The sequence below is a fragment of the Bidens hawaiensis genome, unplaced genomic scaffold (genome assembly GCF_021521415.1).
Source record: "Bidens hawaiensis isolate Kalapana, Puna unplaced genomic scaffold, B.hawaiensis_p1.1 tig00025095_1, whole genome shotgun sequence".
NCBI lineage: Eukaryota > Viridiplantae > Streptophyta > Magnoliopsida > Asterales > Asteraceae > Bidens > Bidens hawaiensis.
In genome coordinates, this window is record NW_027493992.1 from 252,367 (window position 1) to 265,944 (window position 13,578).

Here is a 13,578-nt window from a genome sequence, read left to right on the forward strand (position 1 = left end):
TTTCGTTGCATAAGAACGCATCTGAGACCTAATCGTGACGCATCACAGTAAATTATGAATCCATTGGTTCTTTCTTGATGGGACAAGATTGGTGCACTACACAACTTTTGCTTAAGCAGTTGCAAAGTTTCTTCTTGTTTTGCTATACAATCATATATCTTATCTTTCTGGGTTAGTTGGATTAAGGGTTGGGCTATAGAAGAAAAATTATCAATGAATCTATGGTAATAGCCAGCTAATCCTAAATATTGTCATAATAGTGGGTGACCTTGGTGTCTCCCAGTTCTTAATTGCTTCAATTTTTGTTGGATCAACATGGATACTGTTTTCATTAATTACATGCCCCAGGAAGTGAGCTTCTCGAGGCCAGAAATCACACTTAGAAAATTTGGCATATAATTTTTCTTTCTTCAGCAAGTCTAGGATTAACTTCAGGTGTTGTTCATGTTCTTCCTTGGTTCGTGAGTAGATAAGTATATCATCAATGAATATTATCACGAATTTATCCAAGTATGGTTTACAAACTCTGCAACACGTAACTGATGGTATCCAGATCGCAAGTCAATCTTCGAGTAGTAGCTTGATCCTTGCAACTGGTCAAACAAATCATCAATTCTCCGTAGTGGGTACCGATTCTTGATGGTGAGTTTGTTCAGTTCTCGGTAATCGATGCACATTCCGAAAGAGTCGTCTTTCTTTTTCACGAATAAGACAGGAGCTCCCCAAGGTGAGAAACATTGCCTTATATATCATTTATCCAGTAATTCCCGAAGCTGATTAGATAGCTCCTGCATTTCCGATGGTGCCAATCTGTACGGAGATAGAGCAATCGGAGCGGCATCCTGAACCAGATCGATTCTGAATTCGAATTGACGCTGAGGAGGTAATCTAGACAAATCTTTAAGGAAAACTTCTGGGAAATCTTTGACTACAGGAATATCATCTATCCTTCGCCCTTTGGCTTTTGTATCAACTACATTAACGAGATATGTTGGATATCCTTTACGTAGAATTTTACGGGTTTTTGTGATACTGGAGAGTTTTAACTCGGGATTACATTGATCTCCTTGGATGGTCAGGGATTCACCGTTCTGGATTGGTAAACGAACCAACTTATCTGAATATATTATATCGGCTCCATTCTTGGACTGCCAATCCATTCCTACAACTATATCAATATTTCCTAGTTCGACGGGTAAGAGATCGATATTGAACTTATGGTTAGCTAACAGAATATTACAGTTACGTATGACTTTACTTATTTCGATTCACTTTCCATTAGATAATTCGATGGAATAGTTGGTCTCTAACTTACTGTCCTCTATTCCTAACAGTGGCTCGAATTGTTTGGAAACGAAGCTTAAGTCAGCTCCGGTATCGAAAAGTACATAAGCATAGTGATTATTGACGAGAAACGTACCGGTTACTACGGATTAATCCTTCTGGTCCTTTTTCACGTTCATCTCGAATGCCTTGCCATTGGTGTTTTGACCTTTGAATTTTGGACAGTCTTTCCTCTAATGTCCTACAACACCACATTCGAAACATCTCGGGTTTTGGTTTCCTGATCCGGATGGTATGATCCTAGCGTAACAGTCGCGTGTCACGTGACCTAACCAGTTGCAGCGATTGCATTTCCAACAATCACCAGTATGATTTTTCCCACACTTGTTGCATGCAGGCGCTTGTCTAAAGCTTCCTCCAGTTCCTCTCGTGTTGGCAACAAACATCCGTCCAGCTACAAAGTTCCTCTTGTATTGTCCTCTAGGGTTCCCATTCCACTTCCTCTTGAATTCCTCGGGTTTTTGATTCATACCGGTTTAAGTTTGGTTGGGTTCTCGGGTGACCACTTTCTTTCCGGTATCTTTCAGTATACCCATGAGAACCACATTACCAGTCATGGATTTTGCCAGTTCTCTGGCAGACTGGATAGTGGTTATTTTAGAGGAGGTAACCATTCCTTGGATTTCGGGTGCTAAGCCCCAGATGTACCTCTCAATTCATGCATATTCGGACGTAACCAGTCGGGGGTACTAGTCGTGCCAATGCGTTGAATCTGGAGGTAAATCCTCCGATGTCGGCACCTTCCATCTTTAACTGCAAGAAGTCATATTCGATCTTCTGAACTTCATTTCGGGGAAATTATTTTTTCAGCAACATCTCTTTCAATTCTTCCCAGGTTAGACGGTAAGCGACATCTTCTCCAAGTTTTTGAATTATGGAGTTCCACCACTCGAGTGCCTTATCACAGAATGAACATACTCCATATTTTTATCCTTTCGAGAGGAATGCAATCACTTATTTTCATGACAGATTCCATTTTATCGATCCATCGGATAATTTCCAAAGGTCATTCGGCACCGGTAAATTCTTTCGGGGCACAACCTTGAAAATTTTTGTATGAGCACCCGCGAAACGTGCTACCTGAGGGATTTCCGTTTAGAGTCTCAGTTGTAAGGGTTTCTTCGGTTATGTTATTAGTTGTGTTTCGAGTGTTTTGGCTTGAATTACAGTTAGCCTCGCGTTGCTCGTGTGTCATGTTCACATGTTGAGCGATTATTTGAGCTAACTCTTCTTGAGAAGATGGTAATCAGGATGCTTGGTTGGTAGTAGTTCGTCTTGTTTTAGGTGCCATGATTTCTTTTTGAAAAAGAATATAATTTGTTATTTTTGGAAAAATATTTTCTAAACTTGAGAGATTAATATAACATGATCCATAACATTTATATATATAACCATACAAAGGGGGGGTTATATTGTCACCAAAACATACAAAATTAGGTGTAATACATACTACACCTTATAATCACCACCCCTAGTTTATAAGTACCTAAAAGATAACAACAAGTACCCAAAAGACAACAAGTTTAAGATTAGTTACATAACATCCTACCCAACTACAAATACTACTTATGAGCCCGATCTAGTGAAGGCCCATTTAGAAGTGCATGCACTGCTCTATAACTTCATTCTTCGACTCCAAACCTCTAACCCTTGCCTAGGTGTTCATCCCTCGGTTCTCAATGGCGAACACATAGTGACACGTATGAATAGTCGACGTTTCCTTGTTTGTGATCGACACCTAGAACACGATTCACGAGATCGTGGATGATGGTCTCGTAGGCTGCAAACCTCCCTTCGAGGGAGATGATTCACTCACTCTCGGTAGGACCTTCCACGACCACTGGCTCCGGTGAGGGGGGCGGTCGTGGGGTGGGGTCTAAGTTAGAGGGATCACCACATCAGAGGTGGTTGCATCTCGGTTAGCCCTTGTTCTCTTTCGAGAGTACACCCTAAGGGGCGTAACCCTCGAAGTCGAGTTGGGGTAACATGAAGCAGCCACTGGTGAGAACTCAACCGGGGATAATGGTGCCCCATCGTCACTCGTCTCGGTATCTATCACAATAATATAAGGCGGAGCCATTTGAAAAGTATATTAAAGCAACTTAGTAATAATCAATTATTAATATATCCTTACTTTCCCGTTTCGCGAGGCGGGAAAGGAGCGTGTGTTTGAATATTCGGTTATAGTTTAGAAAATCTTATATTTTCTAATTCTCTATAACTATTGACTCTGATACCAACTTCTGTCACACCTCGAAAATCTTAACTTAAAATAGGAGAAGACTTAACTTAAGTCGTTCGGGTTATGACAGATGTCGATAGCCAATAACAATAGAATAATTAATAATAAAAGATTAACTTTTATTAAGTAAAATATAATTTATAATATCAGAGTCTTATACACGTGCTACCGCACGGTTTTATTAAATTCCCATTTTCTAAATTATTCAAACACAACCCGCCCTCCTTTCCATGCCTCCTCGAAACCTTCACTTACCTGAAAAGCATATTAAAATAAACGTCAACACGTATGTTGGTGAGTTTTATTTATTAAAAGTAGCATATATATATATACACACACACACACATATATAACACATATATAAGTACATATATTATAATATAATGAAAATAACGCAATCGAAAGTTCCATATAATTCGTCATGAAAAATCGTAATGATTGACAATATATCAAGTAACATAATAAAGAATTCGTATCATATATATTTCCATAACACGGTTCAACAACCATTCTTTTATTCAAAATCTATTACCATAAGAAACGGTGGTGGCCTTTCCTACCGTGTTTTTAACATGGTAATAATATTTTCCAATAATCGAACTTACCACGAAAACGAAGCATTCTACCTTTTAAACAAATCGTACTGTTGTAAACTTGCAAGGAATACAACAAGTGTATGACTATCAAAATTGATAACTCGGTACCTACCATACTCAAAATATTCCCATTTTCAACCAAACGCGATTGGAAATGGGGGCGTCACCTCTATAGATTTACCAATATTTATGTGCCCTTATTAATTCGGTTAACAGTTATTTAACCAATTGTTGACTAACCCCACTTTTTAAACGGTTTGTAAAATAAAACGCATTTATAAAAATTTCAATAAAAATATCAATATAAATAATATGCCTTTCCTCCAAAACACAATAAAAACGATTAGAAAACGAGGGATCGATAGAGAAACTCACGGTTTGAAGCTTCTCGTTCCAAAATCTCGTGTCCTATATTAGTACACGTTTTGTTAATAAAAGCATCCTATTAGTTTATTAATCCTAATCTAGTGCCCACACAAGCATATAAGCAAATAAGTTCCTATTAAGTTAACGAGTATACATAGCGGTTTTCGTTAACTATTATTTAAATAACTAAATCAATTAATAAGAAATTAAAATACATAAATATAATTAAATATTTTATGTTTCAGTTGATGGAAAGTTAAAAAAAAATATTAATATATTATTTTGCATAATTCTTGTCGGTTTGTCGGTTTTATGTTTAGAAAACGAATCGTTTGGTTTTTCGTATAAATGTAACTTTAAAATCTTGAAAAATACTTGTTACATATATATTAGTCAAGTTTTATAAGTTACAATGTAAAAATATGATGTTTTCATTTTCAATAACATTTTCTAAAAATAGCAACTTTTTAGCGTTTCCGTGTCGGTTTTCGCGACACGAACCATTTAGGACTAAGTTTTATCATCTTGTATTTTTCCCATATATTAACTTATCTTATATATGAGTATTTTATAACTTTAAGGGCTATTCTAAAACAATCCCTAATAGTCGTGTCGGTTTACGTTTAAAAGCCTATTTTTCGACCGTTAATGTTTCCGACGAGTCAAAGAAGTCAAATAAATCCATACAAATTATCCTATGGACTAATTACACATATAGTATCACATAATTCATCAAAAATGCCAGTTTTGATCACTTAATATTACAATACACATTTAAACAAGTTTTAAGCTTCTAGTTCATATTCTAAGTTTGTCAACAATGTTACTAATAAAGTTTGTTATTCTTATATAAAAAAATATTATTATATAACCTAAGAATACAGATTTTTAACTTATTTTATGAGTTCACAATAAGATAAAACATTGCTTTTCAAAAAAGTTCTTCTTATTCTATTCTGGAAGAATCTAAGTTCATGATTCAAGTATGTCTTTTTAAAGAATCAAGTATTAGCTAATGATTTTATTCTTTACTATAATCAATCAATTTACATCATTCCTATCATTATCAATCTCTAACAAATCACTCAAATCACAAGATTATGTATTCTTATGAATTTTCTAAATTTTAATGTAACAGAGTTTCTTATTATAATAACTTTTAATAATTCTAACTTATTCAATCTTTCAAATTTGATTAAGTATGAATCCTAGTTTATTTCATTCAACTAGTTTGATAGAGTTTCATGCATCCTAGTTATTCTATTCAAATTTCATTCTTTCAATTTTAAATTCAACAAAGTTTCTATTTCTATTAAGTGGTTTGCTAATTCAATCAATGTGCTAACTTATCTATTCTTTAATCATCCACCCTATCTTAGTTTAAAGTTGTAATTCATCACATATTGAAGACATTTATATCAAGTATTCACATCAAAATAAAAAATTTAACTTTTCATTAATTAAAGTTTCCCTATTTAGCAACTTTAACTATCTTCAAGAACTAACTAAGGGTTTTATGAGTTTACTAGCATATATCCTATTTCATTCTCAATTTTATTATTCCATAACATTTTTTGATTCACCAATCTATCCGAAATCCCTTAATTAATCCCATATCCAAAAATCCCCAATTTTTAACTTATGAACAAATTGTTATTTTGTTTATCTCCAACAACAATCTTCCAATAATTCAAATCCATGTTATCATAATATTGATCAATAATTATCCTAAATAAATTCTAACATCAAACCCTAACATCAAGTTCGTTCAAGTTTCTATCAAACAATCAAATGATAAACAACACCTAAAATCAAACTTAGCAAACAATGTACGATCCTTAGGATGAATGTATGCATGTCTAAATGAGTTTGATCTTCCCTCTTACACATATATACATACGGCCCATACATACATACATCACCACCAATATTTTCAAAATTTCAAGCTTCAATCAAATTCAAGAACAACTAATATAATGCCTCTAATCTTAGTAATCATCCTTAATCAAAAACTTACTTGTTCTTGGAGATTTGAAAGATGAGAATGGTGATGTTATGGGTGTGAGAGTGGTGTGGCTCCCTCCTAATCTCTTCCTAGTATCTTAATCTTTCTTGGTCTTGATCAAATCTTCATGATTTCTTGATTTTTGATTGTGTATGTGTGTGTTTAATATTTGAATTTGGTTTATGTGTGTTTGTATAGGGGTGTTCGGCCGAGCTTATAAGGAGAGTGAGTGAGAGGGTTGATTGATGAATGGGATTATAGTTTGATTGGGTGGAGGCTTGAGTGTCTTACAACACAACTTGCATTCTAGAAGACTTAATGATTAACAAGATGATATGGAGGCCAAGCATTGGGGCACAAGGGAGGTAGTTTGATGATGTGTCGGGGGAGGGGGGGCGGCCAAAGGGGGGAGGGTATGTGAATGGTTTTGGTTATAAACTAATTTGATTTCGGTTATTTGTTTAACTTATTGCGTGATTTAGATATCCAAAGGGATACCGTTTTTAATAATTTTTGTCAGATTTTGAACGAAATTAAATTCCTGACAGTATGGAGAAAAAAAACTATTTTCTTGATAATAGTTAAGGTTGAGTCCTTTTCGCGTCCTGTACTGGCTTGCGCTTACTTATTTTCCAGTTTTCGCGATTTGAACCTTCCTAAATCAATCTAATGATTTATTTACTTTTTGGCTCACTGCCCGAGGTTTTTGCACGTTTTACTAGTTTTGAGTCAGAATTTTAACTTTTTGTTGACTTTGCAAGAGATAGAACTTTAATAAAGAAAGATTTTATTAATAAGGCGATATTAGGATGATAAACATGATTACATTAGCGAAATTCTTGCCAGATGTTACAAAGTGTACCTATCGCGTAGCAGCATAGTCTAATGGAAGTCCGGATATCGAACACAAAGTGTAGCACAAAGTGTACCTATCTTATTTATATAAAACTAACTTAACTAATTTAACTTAACTAACGGTGAAACTTAATGGAACTAACAATAATAAGAAAACGAACCACACGGGTAAAATGACTTAACGGTCGTAAGATGACACGGGTGCTAACATGTAGTTGAACCCAGGGTTCTAAAGATAAGCTAACATAGGTGAGGTCAAGGAAACTGGGTCCCTACAGTTAGCTTTAATAGAAAACCCTAACAACGTCTTGATAGATTTTAATTCATGGTGTTAATCTACGTACCCTAATAACTAATCACTTGGTCCACGTCTAAGTTAAAGATCTCACTAAGGCTCGAGTTAATTACAAAACTAGAAGAATAGGGGTAATTCAATACTATGGACAAAATAACTTAACTTACAAATTTAACCTAGCTGGCAATGGGAAACCCGCACGGGGTCTCGCAACAACTAACCCGATCAACTAACTAGCAAGATTAACCAAACTATGTAACTAACAACTGCACGAATCTAATTCATGCAATAATCAATCACACGGGGCACATGTAACCTAAGACACATCTAGGGCAGTGGGTATACACGGAATAAAATCACAAAATATGAACTATACAATAGATAAACAATCAACCTCACGTTAAGCACCCTAAACTAGTTAATATAAACTGTTAAACATCAAACCTAGGTGATTCTAACCAATCTAGCCAATCATAACCAATGAACAGTAGAAAATATATATAAAAGTGATAAACATGTTCATATAAATCTGATTACAAAAGGTTTGAATGATTAAAACTCAAAAATGAACTTAAAATCGTTAAAACAAGAAAACCGACAACCAAAGGATAAAATATATAACTGTAAGCTCTTCCTTCTTGGTTTCTCCCCTAGAACAGATCTGAGATGGCTGAGATGAAGTATAATTTCATTCATAGGGTTTTATAGGGTTTAAATAGATTACTTAAACTTGATTAATAAGCCAAACTAGTTACAAACAAGCCCACAAGCCAATAGTAGGACAAAATGGTTGTGGCTAGAGGATTTGGGCAACATGGGGACTAGGTGGTATGTTGCACTGTCTAGTTCTGTTGGTCTTCATTTTTCGACTTCTGACTTGTTTATCTTCGTGTACGCGCACCGGTTCATTTGAGTCCCGTTTGAGCTGATTTCTTATTCATTTAGACTCGATTATTGCTCACTTTAACCATGGTACCTACATCAGTCAACAATATGTAACTTTATGCATAAAGCAATGGATATTCGTTAAAGGTTAAAGGTAAAACAATCGTAACAATGGGGTAAAAAGCTATGAATTTTGCAGCATACTAGATATCGATCCAACACCAAGTTCAAAATAATTATTATATGAAATACAGTAAAAAATAATTCAGTTATTGTATAAAATACAGTATAAAAAATATTTGATTACATTGTATGGAAAACAATAAAAAAAATATTTGGACGTTTCCACCACGAAACAACCCACCGATCATCTTCATTTCACCTCCAAAAACACCACCATAAGTGAAAAAAAAACAACGCGTGGTCTAATATGAAATCTATATTTTTAGTCAAAAGTGGAGCTTAAACCCAAAATTTCTTTTTATATTAAGTTTTTGGATTCAACCGTTGACATGCATCATTTACTTACCATCATCGTAATTTAACGCTTAAATGGATATTATGTCCAAAATATACTAGTCCAAACTTTAAAACTTACAGGCTTGGGTAAATAATATTAATAATAATAATAAAAAATAATAATAATAATAACTAGTGTTCAGACCCCACGTTGCCGGGGGGGGGGGGGGGGGGTTGGATGATGAGAAACAGTGAAAAGAAAGGGCCTTTCATTCTACTAACACATCACACAATTACATTACACTAACCCAAAAAGTAAATTATTATAGTATTAGCCATATATTTAGGTACGAAACGTACATAATTTGAAATATATTTACACAAAACAATAGAATAAACACATTTAAACGTGCCTAAAGTTATCGGCCCGGATGACCAGATTCCCAGCTTTCCACACTTGCCTTATGCAACCCAAAGAATAAGTGATTAAATACATATCATATTTGTCATTAATTGTTAAGCAAACAGAAACATAGAACTTTAACCGAAAACAAATTACTACAGATCAATAAGAAATCAAACAACCTATTACACAAAGATCAAAGTTAAGTAGAGAAATTACTAGAGGATCAGATATCCGCCATGGTTGCAAGATGATAGGCTGTCTCGCCAATTAGCAGAGCGTAGAGATACCTCGAGAACAAAAGGTAAATTGAACAACAAAAACACAATGCTTAAAAGTTAAAACACAAATAGTAAATTGAGTAATGTAACCGGTCAATTCAGCTTAGGCTTTATCACTAATAGATCGATCTGTCTTATGATGCATCTCTAACAACTCAATCGTGTTATCTTCTATCTCTAAGATGACTGAGCCTGACCATTAGTTGAACTTAGATTTTCTATCATCTCTAACATGCCAAAATATTCAATGACCCGTTACCTAAGCGACCACTTTGGCTTAAATATTTCTATCATGCAAAAGGTGGTAATAACCCAGTAATATCATATCTCTAAGATGACTGAGTCTGACCATTAGTTGAACATAGATACACCAGTATCATATCCACATGTTTCAAACAAATCACACGTTTATACATTATTACATATATACACAATAAGTAAATGAGACTAACCTCTTGCACACACAAAGGTTCAACAGCCATCTCCACCTCGAATGTAAAATTGCAAAGCAACTTGATTTTGTGAAAGCCACCATCTGAACAAAGATTCACAATTTGATTATAAATAACTAACATTTCTAGTATAGAGTTCAGCCTCTATTCACAGACAAGTGACAAATGCTCCTAGAAGCACTATAAGAAATGATAATATTATATGTGAGTTAACATGTGTATAGGCAATTATTGTAATATATGCAAGTTAACGCACAAAGGTAGATCAAATAATATTCTGAACATGAAATAAGAAATAGATGAATGATATAACCCATTTGATGAACCAATATATATAGCATACCTTTCTTGATCATCTCCAGTCGAAATGAAGATACGATCAGTTCGGTAATACAGATTAGTGTTCACAGGAGTAGACCATAAAGAGCAATGCCATGTTCATAAATGAATAATATACGAGCGGAGTAGACATGCCAGAATTTAATCTCTACACAAAAGGGCACTGTTATCACCATGCTACCGAGACTTAGGGTTCTAAATTCGAACCCCGAAATGATATGTGGTGATCCATAAACGATCAAAGAAGATGGAACACATAGTCGTCGAAAAACATTGGAGCACCGATGCCCATAAAAAAGTGTACCAAAAATGAACATAAATGAAAGTGTACCAAAAAATAAAACCGAACGAAGGGCAAGAAAATTAAGCAGATAACCGGCTAAAGATGTCCATAAACGTTTGTGGCTCAGATGTCCTTTATGGTTGCATCTATGTTACCATTCCAAATAATGGACCGTCATCATAGGCCGAACATATGATTCATGAGACAAACGAAGAGGACATAAAATGGAACCGACACAAATGCACCCACAACTAAAACAACCAACAGCAAAATCGCTACTATCATTATGGCAAACATTAGCTTTATCAGCGCATGCGCTACAAACAGATAAAGCGCACACAATATGACTGTCATCGCAGTATCAACACGAAAAAGAAGCACATACACCTGCCAAACCACTGGCAACATCAAATGACTGTCACATACGTTTCCGATACGAAACTGGTAACAACATAAATCGAGGTCCGTACCCGTAAACGGCACCGACACAAATGAACCGATGCCTGAACAGCCAACGGCAACAGCAAGTCAGCTGTTTGCCAAATTGGATCATAAAATTCAATAATAATTTATGAGCGAAACAAATCCCCAACAATGCAACAAATATCGAGCTTCCAATCCGTAAATTTCGCAAAATTCCCTCAAAGTTCACACTAATTGAACACATATTTACAAATACCTTAATCGTGATCATCGAACGAAAACTCAACCCCATTAATTCGCCGGATGTCTGGATTGCGAAACCCAAAATATTTTGATGGAGACCGGATTCTCCCCACACTGCCGCACCACCAGAAACAACAAATATCGGAAATTGCACCGTCACCGTCGCAAATCATCGATTCCAGCACACCACTGTCGCCTGGGGTTTCCAAATAGAACCCAGCAACAGTAGGTGGGCATATGGTTGAAGACGACGGTCACGATGGTAGCGGATGCCTGACAATGGTAATACCTTGAATGTTGGAGAACAACGTGAGAGAGTGTGTGGTTGTACGCCAGATGCAAGATTCCAACATCGCGTGTCTAAAACATGGATATGGGATGAAGAGTCATCAAAATGTGTTTGAGGAGCATCAGTGGATGCATCTGACGGTGGAGATGTATAATGGAAATAGCATTGTGTACAATTTTGTGCACATCCAGTGTTGCACATACTGCTTGAAAATTATATGTATATAAAATTTGCATAATTGGTTGTACACTCTGCATGGTAAGTTGTACATTGGGTCTTTGACTTTCATACAACTCTTTTATTGTCCCATTCCCCTGCCTGATGAGCTTCTCCTTCGACCCGCGCCGCCTTTCCCCAATGCTGTGTTGCGGGGTTCCGTTTCGGTCTTTCAAGGACACTAATTTTTGAACCTTAGGCGACGATGGGGTGGTGGGTTTTTCCGATTACGGTCGTGATTTAAGGTAGCGACCGTGTCGCCACTCCCTCATACGTTGTAATTCTCCCCCTTTTTCCGGCAGACATTATTTGTTTACGTTGACGGTGATGGTTGCTGCTGCTTGACGACCGTCAACCATCAATACATATAATACATATAGAGGAGTTTTAACGTCTTTGGAGACTTACGCTTCTGAGTTTAAGTGTCGTAATAGTGTTTACGTTCATGCGATTGCACTTATCCTCATGCAAATTGATTACCTCTTTTGTTCTTCTAGCTATTAGTTATTCGTTTATTTGTGCCTATCACAATCATTGTCCGTTGGAGTTGTGCCTTCTGATTTAATTGATATTCATTTTTCCCAATTTGTGCTTGGTGATTATTTTTTGGGTTCAAATTCAGCCCTAATAATAGCTTATTTCAGTTTCAGTTTGGGTTTTTGTTTGGTGGATATTCTTTTATGGTCAAATGGCTTTTTGATTTGGGATTATTCATCAAGAAAAAACATGTTTCCATTTTTTAGTGGCAACTGTTTGCTCGGTTTGTCTTTTTGTCCGGGACTTTAACATGTCTTGAACATTTTTTTTCTGATATAAGGTGGATGAGTTCATCTTATGCATCATCGGTGGTTATTAATCTTCGACAATCCTTCGAATGTCTTTGTTTTGTACATTCTCAACTGCTACATCAGCTAACTTTGACTCATCTCCTTGCTGCTTTTGGATAGCTTATTCCAGCAGCAAGTATTTCAATTTCTACCATTATTGTACAACTTTTGTTCATCAAACAATACACCATAAATAATTGCATACTATTACAAAACACCAAATGCTTTTTATTAATCAATGTGGCGGACCCAAGCCCATTGCTATTTCACCTCTTGAGATCGGTTTATGGCTATGATGATGCTTTGATTTTTGGCATGAAACGTATGTTGCAGCCATGATACCGATCTGAGCCTCGGCTTGACATTTTGATATGCGTCTATTTTCATTGTAGCTTTTTCGCGATAAGTTTTTTGTTGCATTATGTCACGCCCCGAAAATCTTAATTTAAACAGCAGAAGACTTTGACCAAGTCTTTCAAGTGGTGACAGACTCCGTTTCAGCCAATCACATTTAAGTATACATATCAAACGAATGTTGAAATTTATTTGACCATCAGAGTTATTACATGTGTCATATTACATGATTTTAATTCAAATTACAAGTTCAACATAAAGTCAACATTTTTCATTCAAACACATGTTACCATTTTCCCATACTTCATTTAATTACCTGAAAAGCATATTAAAATATCGATCAACACAATGTGTTGGTGAGTTTCCCTTTATATCAAAATAGTCATATATATATATATATATGAGTCGAAAACACAATCAA

General features: G+C 35.5%; 1 protein-coding gene across 1 annotated transcript; it reads right to left on the reverse strand.

Moving 5' to 3' along the window:
• Positions 1-749: 749 nt before the first annotated feature.
• On the reverse strand, positions 750-1,814 carry LOC143570849 (uncharacterized). Its single transcript, XM_077056389.1, has 2 exons — positions 1,649-1,814; positions 750-1,225 (listed from the first exon to the last, which is right to left on the reverse strand). Exons 1-2 carry the CDS (start codon positions 1,812-1,814, stop codon positions 750-752), a joined length of 642 nt encoding a protein of 213 aa, XP_076912504.1.
• Positions 1,815-13,578: the final 11,764 nt, after the last annotated feature.